The sequence below is a fragment of the Malaclemys terrapin genome, chromosome 10 (assembly GCF_027887155.1).
Source record: "Malaclemys terrapin pileata isolate rMalTer1 chromosome 10, rMalTer1.hap1, whole genome shotgun sequence".
Classification (NCBI taxonomy): Eukaryota; Metazoa; Chordata; order Testudines; family Emydidae; genus Malaclemys; species Malaclemys terrapin.
Window position 1 is genome coordinate 73,307,621 of NC_071514.1, and position 13,342 is coordinate 73,320,962.

At 39.5% G+C, this 13,342-nt stretch overlaps 1 protein-coding gene across 4 annotated transcripts in view; it reads left to right on the plus strand.

Annotated features, from left to right (window-relative positions):
- Positions 1 to 13,342, plus strand: part of TRRAP (transformation/transcription domain associated protein) — a 156,600-nt gene that overhangs the window by 71,578 nt on the left and 71,680 nt on the right. For all 4 annotated transcript variants that reach the window (XM_054041328.1, XM_054041327.1, XM_054041329.1 and 1 more), the window contains 7 exons: positions 133 to 258; positions 2,443 to 2,589; positions 6,131 to 6,333; positions 8,328 to 8,449; positions 9,652 to 9,865; positions 11,416 to 11,595; positions 12,337 to 12,483. In XM_054041328.1, coding sequence (XP_053897303.1) covers positions 133 to 258; positions 2,443 to 2,589; positions 6,131 to 6,333; positions 8,328 to 8,449; positions 9,652 to 9,865; positions 11,416 to 11,595; positions 12,337 to 12,483 — 1,139 coding nt within the window. The remainder of the gene's footprint in view (positions 1 to 132; positions 259 to 2,442; positions 2,590 to 6,130; positions 6,334 to 8,327; positions 8,450 to 9,651; positions 9,866 to 11,415; positions 11,596 to 12,336; positions 12,484 to 13,342) is intronic.

Sequence of the window (13,342 nt, forward strand, 5' to 3'; positions counted from 1 at the left end):
CAGTGGTTGTATAATAGATAAAGGTTTTTTTACATGCAAGTACGGAAGGTTCAGAGAGAGCCCCTTGTGCTGTTTTAATAATTATAATATTCTAAAACTTATTTGGTTTTTATGTTGTCAACTCTGTCTCAGGTACTTCAAGTGTAGCGTCAAAATATGAAGAACTGGAATGCCTATATGCTGCAGTCGGGAAGGTTATTTATGAAGGACTTACTAATTATGAAAAAGCCACTAATGCTAATCCTTCCCAACTCTTTGGTGAGTTTCTCGTTCCTCTCATACATGTCTATAGATTGGCTCTCTAATTAGCGTGTTCATTGTCATTAGGTTTTATTTTATTTTCTGTAAGGGGGTTGATAGCCGTGTAGATAGTGCTGTGTGCTGCCTTGGGAAATCTGGATGTAGACATGACCTTGGGATGAAGGCTGACAGCCTTGAGGAATAAGACTACAGGGCTCATTGCATTCTGTCATTTCCAAGCAGCTGGCTTGAAGATAAGTATTGAAAATGGATACTGGTGGCTGGATAGGTGTCTTAGTTACTAAGGGCACGTAGGAACGAGAAAAGGTGTTTAAAGTAACAATGATGTAAAGTAAAAGCTATTGGAAATTTCAATTGGAGCAGCAAAAATCCTGCAGTTACTATTTTTGGGGCATAAGATCATGGGTTTTTTAAAAAAGTGAAATAAATACACTTAAACGTTTTTTGTCCAGTATTTTTCTTTGGAATACAAGCACCAGTTTGTTGAAAGCATCGTAATGTTAGCTGATTTAAATCACATAAGAGTCTTATTTAGAACTTGGATTCTGAATAAGTGAAGAATCTCATATACAGTAGACTCTTTTCAGAAGGTAACATTTCTGAATGTATTTTTATTAAGCACAGTTTTGAAAAGCTCAAATGCATTTCTAGTTCACTATTTATTTACATTGATTAAACTACCATGGAACTAATCTCCCTTTTGGTTCTTGTCTGAACGCTTGACTACAACTGAGATATGTTGGAATGATTAGACAGTTTGACTAGTCATACCAAGTTTGGCTCAGAATTGGTTCTGTCAATAATGCAGACTTGAAATTACACAAGTTAGAAAAGCTTGCTGCTTTAAATGGCAAATGTCCTTCACTATCCTAGTTTGTGATCTGTGCAGACAGGTGTAATTTCACTTAGGGAATTGCCTATTTGTCAGGTGTCAGGATGTGCTGTACAACACACTAACCAAGAAAGAGACTTTTTATCATTTGTCCAGAGCACACTCCAAGGTTAGATTCTACTGTTTTCCTTGAGTCAGTCTATATCTTATCGATGCTTTATTAAAAAAAAGAGACTCTTAAAAGATACCAAAGTTCAGGCAAATTTGTGAGGGGCAGAAAAGGAGGGACAAAATAAGGTAAAGCTTTCAAAGCAGTCATTCTGTCTGTTAATAAAACACTGAAACTCTAAATATTGCTGTGGGTTATTTGATGAATTATAAAGATGCAGAAAAGTGGGAAATGGTTGGTTGTTACTGCCAGAATAGGGTTTCTAATCTATATGTATACTGTGTGAGGACAAGTGTTGCTATATACCTTGTAAAATCAGCTGCCGTACATGAACACCAACATACTTCAGAGGCGCATCAATCGCTACATTTATATCCAATATATGTGCACAGGCATTATTAACAAATATACAGTCTGAGGAGAAAAATACGTATTTGTTCTAATACAGATACTTAGGAAGTGTCTTTAATACTAAATGACAGCTCCTGCATAGCTCAAGTTTGTACCCTTTTAATTTCTTATCTACTTAGTAACTGATATATGAAACTAATGACATTCTGGGAGGATTAATCTATATGTCCAACAAGTATGATGCTTTATTTTCATATTATGGGATTTAAGAACTGACACTGTTCCAAGGCATGAAAAATGCCATTTAACAAGGCAAGAGTCAACTATTAGATATATTTAGGGTATTTCTATTGCAAAACTGAGCTTCTGACTGAGTAGCAAGGAATGCTTTGAGAGAGCTAAATAGAAAAATATTGCAATTAATCTTGGTTTGCTAGCCTTTTCCATCATGTATCTACATAGATTTCCTGTCTTTGTAACCGGGATAGCTGAATATCCAAGGTAGGACACAACTTTCCAAAAGTAGAGCACTCTGACTGTCCTTTCATAGGACAAGTACAGAATTTAGTTTACTCAAAATAGGGCATGTTGTCCCTAGCCTCTGTTTGCCAGAAGCTGGGATTGGGCAACAGGGGATGGATCACTTGATGATTACCTGTTCTGTTCATTCCCTTTGGGGCAACTGGCATTGGCCACTGTCAGAGGATAGGATACTGGGATAGATGGACCTTTGGTCTGACCCAGTATGGCTGTTCTTATGTTCATCTGGTTACTCAAAGTATGAATGATAATTTTAGTTGCCTTTAAAGAGTTTTTATTTATATCTTAGGTACTTTAATGATTCTGAAGTCTGCATGCAGTAACAATCCAAGCTACATAGACAGACTGATTTCAGTTTTCATGCGATCCCTACAGAAGATGGTCAGGGAACATTTGAATCCACAGGCTGCATCAGGAACAGCAGAAGCAACCACAGGTAGTAATGCGGGTCAATAAAGGTTTTAAGTAATGTAATCCTATCATAATGCAGAGATTGAGTGGTTTTAGCTGCTTGTGTATTTGTTAAGGTTTTGAATTCCATAGTGCATTGAATAATTTGAAAATAATCCAATAAAAAGTGAGAAATCTTGTTGAAAGTATCGACTGGAAAAAAAATAACATTTTTTGTGTTCTTAATACCCGCTGAACAACTTAATATTGAGTCAAACATCAATTGGTTAGTAAATGTTTGAAATGCATTATATTTAAAAATTGGATTCTTCAGGAGTATAGGTTGACAGTTCTCTGCTTTCAGTGACTCTTAATTTAATAGGTGCAAGCTAATAGTAGTGAAGCAGTTGTTTGTGAAATCAATTGGTGTCCTTGTTATCTTCTTACAGTGGTGACTTTATCAGTAGATGGAGTTTTGCCTGTCCTCAAATGATCCAAATCATGAGTCAATACAAAATGCAAAAATGCTGCTAAAGAAATACAGTGCTATTAAAGAACAAAATATTTCAATTAATGATGAAGCTGCTGAGGAAAATTGTTTGGAAGAAGCACTTCCAATATTAGATTTCTATCTTGCATTCTAATTACACAGAACAGGACCTTGTGAATTGAGACTAATCCCTGAGTAACTCATTGCAGATTATTAAATTTGGCAGATAAGCAAGTCAGGAAATTAACAAAATAAGAATACTGCATCACAAAATATTGTTTTCATTTTGACAAGTTTAGCTTCAATTATTTATACCTCATGATTTATTGGCATACTGTAATATTTGTCAAAGTATTATTAAAATGAGGCCTCACCACCTCCTTTCCAACTGAATTATTTTCACATGGACGTGACCAAAGGGGAAGGCTGTCCTGACGAGCACTGTGGGCCATTGTTTTGGGTATGATACATAGACTGTTTTTCAAAGTGATTATAGGGGTTTATATCCATGGTAACATTTTCTGTTGTTGATATTTTAATAGTTCCCTAGAATTTTCCATAAAGTTGCACCCATAAAGAGGCTTTAACCATGTTATCGTTTAATTGCAGGATGAATTGATTTAAATCAAGGTCATTTAAATCACCACATGGAAAGCCTCCATTTAAATAATTGATCAACTTTTCCACTTGTATTTCAGTTACTTTCTGAAGAATTCTCATTGGTTGATATAACTATTAAAACATGTTTATTTACAACTAAATAGAACCTTTATGCTAGATTTGGTAAATCTTTTTGCTACCTAGCGAACTATATACATTGATTTAAACAATTATATAGCTTAATATTTTCAGATGATTATTAATTGTACATTTTCAGTAGGTTAGAAAACAGTGAATGATATATTATTTACTTGGTAATTAACTTTTTTGTTCATGATTTATCATGCTGCATTAGGATGGTAACTGGAATTTAATTAAACACAAAACTGCATATAACATTTATTTTTTATTAAACAAAACCTGAAATGTTTTGAATATATAAACCTTTTCTTATCAAAACATGTTTCACATTTACAACAAAATTATAATTAGGTCTTAACATATTTTGTGTTGTATTTAGCTTTCATTTTAAAAGGTTTATTTTTAAAAATAAACATATTATAGTTTAAATAATAAAATAAAACTTTTTACATTTTTTTTTAATTATTTAAAAAAATCATTAATTACCCATCCTGCTTGGGATGTGGGTATGTGGTAGTAGTGCTGAAAAGGATCTGGGAGTTATAGAGGATCACAAATTGAATATAATTCAACAATGTGATGAAGTTGCAAAAAAAGCTAATATTCTGGGTGTGTTAATTTGAGCGTTGTATGCAAGACACTGGAGGCAATTGTCCTGCTCTCCTTGGCACTGATGAGGGCTCAGCTGGGTACCGTGGCACCCAGAATTGGACACACTTTTGGAAAGATGTGGACAAATTGGGGAGAGTCCAGAGGAGATCAACAAAAAGGATAAAAGGTTTAGAGAACCTGACCTATGAGGAAAGGTTAAAAAAACTAGACATGTTTAGTCTGGAGAAAATTAAACTGAGGGGGAACCTGATGAGTCTTCAGATATGTTAAGGGCTGTTACAAAGAGGACTGTGATCAATTGTTCTCCATGTCCACTGGAAGTAGGACAAAAAGTAATCCACTAAAGCTGCAGCAAGGGAGGTCTAGGTTATATATTAAGAAAATCTTTCTAACTATAAGGATAGTTAAGTACTGGAGCAGGCTTCCAAGGGAGGTTCTGGAATCCCTGTCATTGGAGGTTTTTAAAGAACAGGTTGGACAAATACCTGTGAGCGATGGTCTAGGTTCACTTAGGGTTACCATATTTGAACTTTCAAAAAAGAGGACACTTGGGGGGGGAGGGGGGGAGGGAGCCATGCCCTGCCCCGCCCCACCCCCTAGCCACTCCCTCCCACTTCCCGCCCCCTACTGAACCCCCAACACATCCAACCCCCCCCCTGCTCCTTGTCCCCTGATCGCCCCCTCCCGGGACCCCTGCCTGTAACCACCCCTGGGACTCCACCCCCTATCTAAGCCTCCCTTGTCCTTGTCCCCGACTGCCCCCTCCTGAGACACCCCCCCCCAACTGTCCCCATAGGACTCCACTCCCTACCTGTCCCCTGTCTGTTCTGACTCCTATCCACGCCCCCGACCCCGCCAGATCCCCGGGACTCCCACACCTATCCAAACGCTGCCTGTCCCGTGACCGCCCCAATCCCTCTCCACATCCCTGCCCCCTGACAGCCCTGCCACAGAACCCCGACCCATCCAATCCCCCTGCTCCCTGTCCCCTGACTGCTCTGATCCCTCTCCACACCCCAGCCCCCCTCACAGAACCCCGACCCATCCAACCCCCCTGTTCCCTGTCCCCTGACTGCTCTGATCCCTCTCCACACCCCCGCCCCCTGGAAGCCCCCCCCCCCCACATAACTTCCGACTCATCGAAACCTCTCTCTGCTCCCTGGCTGCCCCCCCGGGACTCCCCTTACCACCATGCTGCTCGAGCCACTGGCTCCACGTGGAGCAGGCTGCTGCGCTGCCGTGTGCATAGCCCCTCCCCCACAGAGTGCTGAGCCAGGAGGAGGGGGGAGCAGGGGAGGGGCTCAATCGGGCCCAGCCACCCTATCAGCCGCGCCGCACTCTGCATGGAGAGGATGGGGGGGAAATCCCGGACCTTTCTATTTTATTACCAATTCTTCCCGGACGGCTATTTAAAGACGAAAAAGCCGCACATGTCCGGGGAAATACGGACGGATGGTAACCCTAGGTTTACTTGGTCCTACCTCAACTCAGGGGACTGGACTAGATTACCTTTTTGAGAGCCTTTCCAGTCCTGCATTTCTGTGATTAGATGTTTCTTGTGTAACATGTTCATTGGCTTGCCTATCTGTTGCCTGAGAGAAGGGGTGATATTTAGCAGTTATCAGCTTCACAGATTGTTAGCAAAGTTAGAACTTGAAGCTTCTACTGTGCAGATTACACTGAAACCATTTTTTCTGGCATATGAAATGACCGATGAATAAAATTTATGCACTTCTATCCATAGCAGGTACAAGTGAACTGGTAATGCTGAGCTTGGATCTTGTGAAAACTCGTCTTGCAGTGATGAGCATGGAGATGAGGAAAAATTTTATCCAAGCTATTCTAACATCTCTCATTGAAAAATCTACTGATGCTAAAATTCTTCGTGCAGTGGTAAAAATAGTGGAAGAGTGGGTGAAAAACAATTCTCCAATGGCAGCCAATCAGGTAAATTGAAAAGTTAAATCAGGTGAAAATCTTTATTGCAATCAAAAACTAATGAAAACCTGTAACTTGCATTTTCTGTTCAGTGTTTGACAAAGGGTTCCGTAAGGACCTAAGTCTGCATATTTTTAAGTGCCGTCTATAAGTTGTGAACACTCTGGGTTCCCAAGGAAGAAATAAAGTTAAGAATGCTCAGCACATTATAGGCTACATTTTCCCTTTCATGTGAAATAGTGCTTTGCTAAGAAAACTATGTATGTTTTTTTTAAAGCCAAAGGTTCAAGTGTCCAAAAGCCAGTATTCTAGGGCCATGTAAAGTTGCTTCAGTTAAAGTAAGATGATGGAATATTTGTAGGTGAAGCTATATCTTACCAATTATATCACTTTCCATAACCATCATGCAGTGTACTTACCTACATCTTATTTCTGAAAGAATTTGGTAGTGAATAAAGTCCAAAATGTTGTGAGTTCAAGCTAAGATCCTGATTCAAGTTTTTAAGTTTACAGGCTGAAAATTTTAGACTGTTGAAAATCTTCTTTCTGTGGTGTGATGAGTACATATTTTTATGCCTATTGTTGTGTGGGTACTGTGGGGCTTTTCTCATGCAGTGACCCAAACCTTTTATTCTTATGTACTTCACAAGGCATAATTGCTATTGTCTTAAGCGTAGGGGGTTTTCCCGCATTGTTCTTGCCTCAGTTTTTTGTGATAGGCATGGATAGGCTCTTGAAAAGAGTGTCGTGGGGGGTGTTGATCATTGTAGCAGAGATATGTCTATATGTTATTTCTGTATTGAGGCAGGTTCTCTCGGGGTATTTGGGTGGCCCTATACTTATGCTAAACAGTCTCTTCCACATTGCATGTTGCTGTGATGCTGGGAGTTCCTTTCCCAGACCTGAAGAAGAGTTCTGTGTGGCTCAAAAGCTTGTCTCTCCCACCAACAGAAGTTGGTCCAATAAAAGATATTGCCTCACCCACCTCGTCTCTCTAGTATGGTTCAATGGGAGCGTAACCTAAAAAAATGTTTTACACATTTCTGGACCACTGGTTGGTCACAGTATTTATAGTCCTAAGAATGTCCATACTAGGTCAGACCAGTGGTCCATATAGCCTGGTATCCTGTTGTCCAACAGTGGCTGGTCTCAGATGCTTTTAATTAGCATTAAAAATTAGCAGAACAGGGCAATTGATTGAATGTTCCATCCCCTGTCATCCAGTCGCAGCTTCTGGCAGTCAGAGGTTTAGGGATACCCAGTGTATACGGTTGCATCCCTGACCATCTTGGCTAATAGCCATTGATGGACCTTTCCTCCATGAACATATAATTCTTTTTTGAACCCAGTTTCCACAGGTTAACTGGGTGGTGTGTTAATAAGTACTTCCTTATGTTTGATGTAAACCTGCTACCTATTAATGTCATTGGGTGACCCCTAGTTCTTGTGTAAGATGGAGGGTTAGATACGCTTATTCACTTTCTCTACACCATTAATGATATAGACTTCCCCCATTAGTCATCTTTTTTAATATGAACTGCCCCAATCTTTTTAATATCTCCTCATGCGGGAGCTGTTCCATACCCCTAATAATTTTTGTTGCCCTTTTCTGTACTACTTCCAGTTCTAATATCTTTTTGAGATGGGGTGATCAGAACTGTATGCAGTATTCAAGGTGCGGGTGTACCATGGATTTATATAGTGGCATTAGCTATTACACAATTAAACTTTTTAATCTTTTAATGATTTTAGGCATCCATAGCTTTATTTATCCATAGCATTCATTTATATTTCCAGTGTAGTATCTATGCTAGAACTATAAATACTTTAGCGTTTTGGGGTTTTTTTACTTTTAGAAAGCATGACCTTGTGTCAAGCCATTTTTCAGTAGCGTAGGAGTGAAAAAAATGGTGTAGAAGATGGCTGAAATGTACTTTGAACATGCCATTTCTCCTTGTGTTTCAAGATGAATTGAGAAAATTAATCATGTCTCTTTTTAACAGACACCTACTCTCCGGGAGAAGTCCATTTTGCTAGTGAAAATGATGACCTACATTGAAAAGCGTTTTCCAGAAGACCTTGAATTAAATGCCCAGTTCTTAGACCTTGTTAACTATGTCTATAGGTAATTATAGCAATTAATCAAGTATTGCAGCTTATTGGTTCATAATTTGTACCATACGTGACCTTTATAACATGCCATCCATCTTTTAGGGCTATATTAGATTTGTTGTAAAATGCACAATCAGTTCATTTCACTGAGACTGGAGTGAACATATTTACATATTCACGTTAGATCTTCAGATACAAAATCTTTTTACAGCCCTTGCTCCAAGCGAAAAAAAAAAGGGGCTGTGGCATCTTCATAGTTAATCGTGATGTAGCAATAGTATTGACTGCTATTGCAGTGTCCCTCCTTTCCCCTTTGTATGAAGCTTTTCTCCTGGAAGCTTATTGTAATGAATATTTTTCTAGTTACTTAGATAGCCACACTTGAGTCTTCTAGCCCTGTATAGAAAAACATGGACAATAATTGCCTCACCACAAGATAGGTGTGCACTTCTAGTAAGTTATAATGGCCACTAAGGAATTTTGTACTTTAAACATATGCCTTGTTTTCAGCCATTCAGATCCAGCTCGCAGAGTAGCACAATTGTGCAAACCCTTAGTTGTAGACAAGGCAAACTTCAGTTTGCGTCAGTGCGGCTTACCTGGGTATTTCAAGCAGAAATAACCTCCACCAGTGCAAATCAGAGGTTGCCTTGTCCACAATAGAAGTGTGCACTTAGGCCCCTGCATATATGGCACCTGGCTAACAATATTGTCTACAGTGATTAGCATTGTATACACATGAACTTCTAGTTTGAGTGTAAGACTTACACTCTAAAAGCAGTTGGCATAACCTTTGTGGTGCAGGAGTGATTCCACCACCCAAAATTCCACTTTGCTCAGTCTGGACAATGGACTCGGAGAGAAACCACTGAAACGTTGCATTACTCATTTGAGCCCTATGGCATTAAGCTTGTAGAAAGGTTTGCTGCAGAGCTAATCCAGAGAGATAAACAGTGACCTCCATTGGACATGGTGGGTCTCTTGGCCATTGTGGTATTTGTTCTTGTGATTTGACTCCATGTGAGATGTTCTCAAGGGACTTTTGATACGTCACAGAAACTTATGCCTTTTTTGGTAGTAGACCAAGCCACACTTGACTCTAGATATTAACATCTTCCAGAAATTGGTAGAACAAAAGAAAATATCCTCTGGCTAAATAAATAGTGACACTTTCAAACGCCTGTGTATTATCAATTGCTTATGCGTTCTTCCTAGGGATGAGAATCTTTCTGGAAGCGAGCTCACTGCTAAACTTGAACCTGCATTCCTTTCGGGGCTGCGTTGTGCTCAGCCGCTCATCCGAGCCAAATTTTTTGAGGTCTTTGACAATTCCATGAAGCGTCGTGTCTACGAACGCCTACTTTATGTAACTTGTTCTCAAAACTGGGAAGCTATGGGAAACCACTTTTGGATCAAGCAGTGCATTGAGGTAGGAAAACCATTTTTTATGAGAACCGTGAATGTAATTTTAGAAATGATATTTGCTCCACTTTTCCCTTGTATTGTGTAGATGTATTGTGTGTATCTTGAAAAGTGATATAGCCCTGTAAAACTCCCCATATCGAGGGTACCATTTTAGATGCTCAGAACATCTTAAAACAAGTACTAAGCTTTTAAATATTGAAAAGCTGATGCCTGGGAAATCTCTGCATCCATGTTCTTGAATCCAGTTGACAGTGACTCCAGTGGCTGTATTTTAAAGCTTTAAGGCTTCAGTTTATCTGAGAAAAGCCTAGTCAGTGCTCAGAATTTCTTTAAGCAAAAAATGACTGGAGGAGGAATCTTTTTGACAGATTGAATCCTAAAAGACAGATCAGAATGGAGTGTCAGAACTGTTGCTGAGAGAGATTTTAAAGGGGGATTGCTGTGGTGTGAAACCTGGTTTCTGATCTTTTTCTCTAAAACAAAACATAAGTAAATCGCCAATTTCTTTGAAATGACCTGTATATCAAAATCTGAGTATAAAATATCCAAGCACAAAGCAGTCATTTTATTAACTTCCTATGAGAAAGATCAGAGCAGCTTTCAGGATGACAAGGAACAGTGGGAATCTTCTACATCTCTTTTTAGGTAAGCCATGTATTTTAGTGGAAAATTGTATATATTATGTAGATTGAGACACTAAATAAAAAAAAATTCCATAAAAATATGATGCTTAGATGTAGAAAACTCCTGTTCCCTATGTGTCCTTATGGGGTCTCTAATCTTACTGTCCTAACGTATGGCAATACATTTCCTGTTAGCTATAATCAAATGGCAACCTCAAAGGCACAATAACCCACCACATATCAGTGACAGAAGGTGATGAGCTGAAGATGGAAGTCCACTTTGTTCTCTGAATATGTGTGGCACCTCAGCTCTGACCTAGAAGGGTCACATCTAGCAAAGATAAGATACTCCATGCCCATTCAATCTTTGGCCCTTCTGATACTGCCAGTAGAGGTGCAGATTAATGACCAAATGTCCATGTCCCAGACTCTCACTATCCAGTTTTCTCCAACTGCTAGGCAGTTGCTATCTTAATTTCCTTATTGACCCTTTTGTACTTGAACATATAAGCAGAGAATGTAATTGTGTTTCCTGTTGGTCTGTTCAGTCTAAATCTTTGTTCTTTTAAGATTTGTTTGAATTTGTTCCTGTTTCAGAAACACAGGGAGGGTGGGGGATATCTCAAACACAACAACAACTGCTCATGAACCAGTTGGTAGAAATAATTGCTCTGATGAGAAGTAGATAAAATTCTGACTCATTCAGGCCAGCCTGACATCCAAACTCAATTTGTAAAGGGAAGTTCAAGCTGTTAAACATAGTGTGTGTCGTCCCCCTCCCCCCCCCCCCCCTTCACTGTTGATTTGAGAAGGACTGAGTCCTCTACTGACAAGGAAAAGAGGTGCAATACAAAATAAATCAAGGACATGTGTTCTTAAATACATCACACACAATGGGTCAAAATCTTTGCCTTGTTTTTTAATTTCTTAGCTCCTGTTGGCAGTGTGTGAAAGAAATACTACAATTGGCACAAGCTGTCAGGGAGCCATGCTTCCATCTATCACTAATGTAATCAACCTTGCAGACAGTCACGATCGGGCAGCATTTGCTATGGTAACCCATGTCAAACAAGAGCCTCGAGAAAGAGAAAACAGCGAATCCAAAGAAGAGGTAACATTTTATTTTTATTTTACAGCAGATGATGATGTCTCACCAAGCACAGTTTATGGGACACATCTTAATGCTAGTCGGAATTGCTATACATGTGTGTAAAGTGAAGTGCAGTGACTATAGCAGCACACCTGGTGTAAATGAATAATGAAGTTAAATAGATGTACACCTCTACCCCGATATAACGTGATCCTCAGGAGCCAAAAAAAATCTCGCCGCCTTATAGGTGAGACCGCGTTATATCGGGTTCGGTCCGGTACGGCGTGCTGGACTGGACCAGCTTCCCTGGCGGTGATTTAAAGGGCCCAGTGCTCCAGCTGCTGTGGGGAGCCCCGGTCCCTTTAAATCACTGCCGGAGCTCTGGCAGTGGGGCTCGGGGCTCCCCACTGCTTTACCGCATTATATCCGAATTCGTGTTCTATCGGGTTGCGTTCTGTCGGGATAGAGGTGTAATTGTAATTACATTTTAGACAATGGTTTACTACCATTTGACTTACTAGCTCTGTGAAGCCGTGTTAATTCATCTTTTTTTAATCTTCCGTCTATTCTAGGTGACTGCTTTGGCCCTTTCTTTCTCCCTTAACAGTGGGAATTAAATTTTCAAATCCTAAAAAAAAATTACAATAATAGGTAACAAGGGCTGAAATAATGAGTACCATATTTGTTTTGTATGTGTACAGAAATGAAGTGGTGATAATTATTGAAAGTATCAGCATTATAATTGGCCTTACTTTTGTGTAGGATGTGGAGATTGACATTGAATTGGCTCCAGGAGATCAGACGAGTACACCTAAAACCAAAGAACTTTCTGAGAAAGACATAGGCAACCAGCTACACATGTTGACCAACAGACATGACAAGTTTCTTGACTCTCTTCGAGAAGTGAAGGTTGGTACAGGTTATTGGTCGCATAGCATGAAAACCTTTGCTGAAATCTCAAAACTGACGCACACAAATGAATTCTTTTTTGTTTCTTTGTTTCCACTGTTCATTTTATTTTATGCTAATACTGTATATTTCATTTTGAAAACTAGAGCCTACCTACTTTTACATTTGGCTTTCTCCTGGTCCTCTCCCCCAGCATCTAACTCCATCCTACACCTATTCCATCATATTTCTCTCCTCCATTTGGAAAAAAAAGCATCATCTTCACTTTGCACAAGTTCTGAAAACAATAGGGCTCAGAGATTCAAGAGGGGTAATCTTTGCAGCCTGTTTTACCTGGTCCTAGCGCATTGCTAATATATTTGATGTCACTTTCATGGCTGCCACTGCTGCTCCTGTGGTACTTGTGGTGCTGATTGCTCTCGCCATCTCAACAGTCTTGAACTTTTGCAAGCACTAGTAAGGTCCCGATTAACCTCCAAAATCCTGAGGTTAACCAAGCTGAGTGAGTGTCTTCATTAAGGAATACAGTGAGAACTGCTTAGTTATACTAACAATTGGAAAAGTTGCTAATTGTTTTTCCGGTTACTTTTGTCACTGGAAATTATATACTATCATGCTGGTACTAAGTCTTAAGGGCCAAATGTGGGTAAACACAGAGCATCTGGAAAACCCTGCCTTTGAGTGGGTGAAATCAGGTGATTGGGCTCCTAACCTCAGTACACATAAATTAAGGTTTTGCCAGATACACCTATTGCATTTAGAATTGAACTAAATATCTGTTGCATTTAGATAAGAAAACTGCTGCCCCGAAAACACAAGACAGGATTAAATTAATTAGTAAAGCGTGGTAACAGATTAT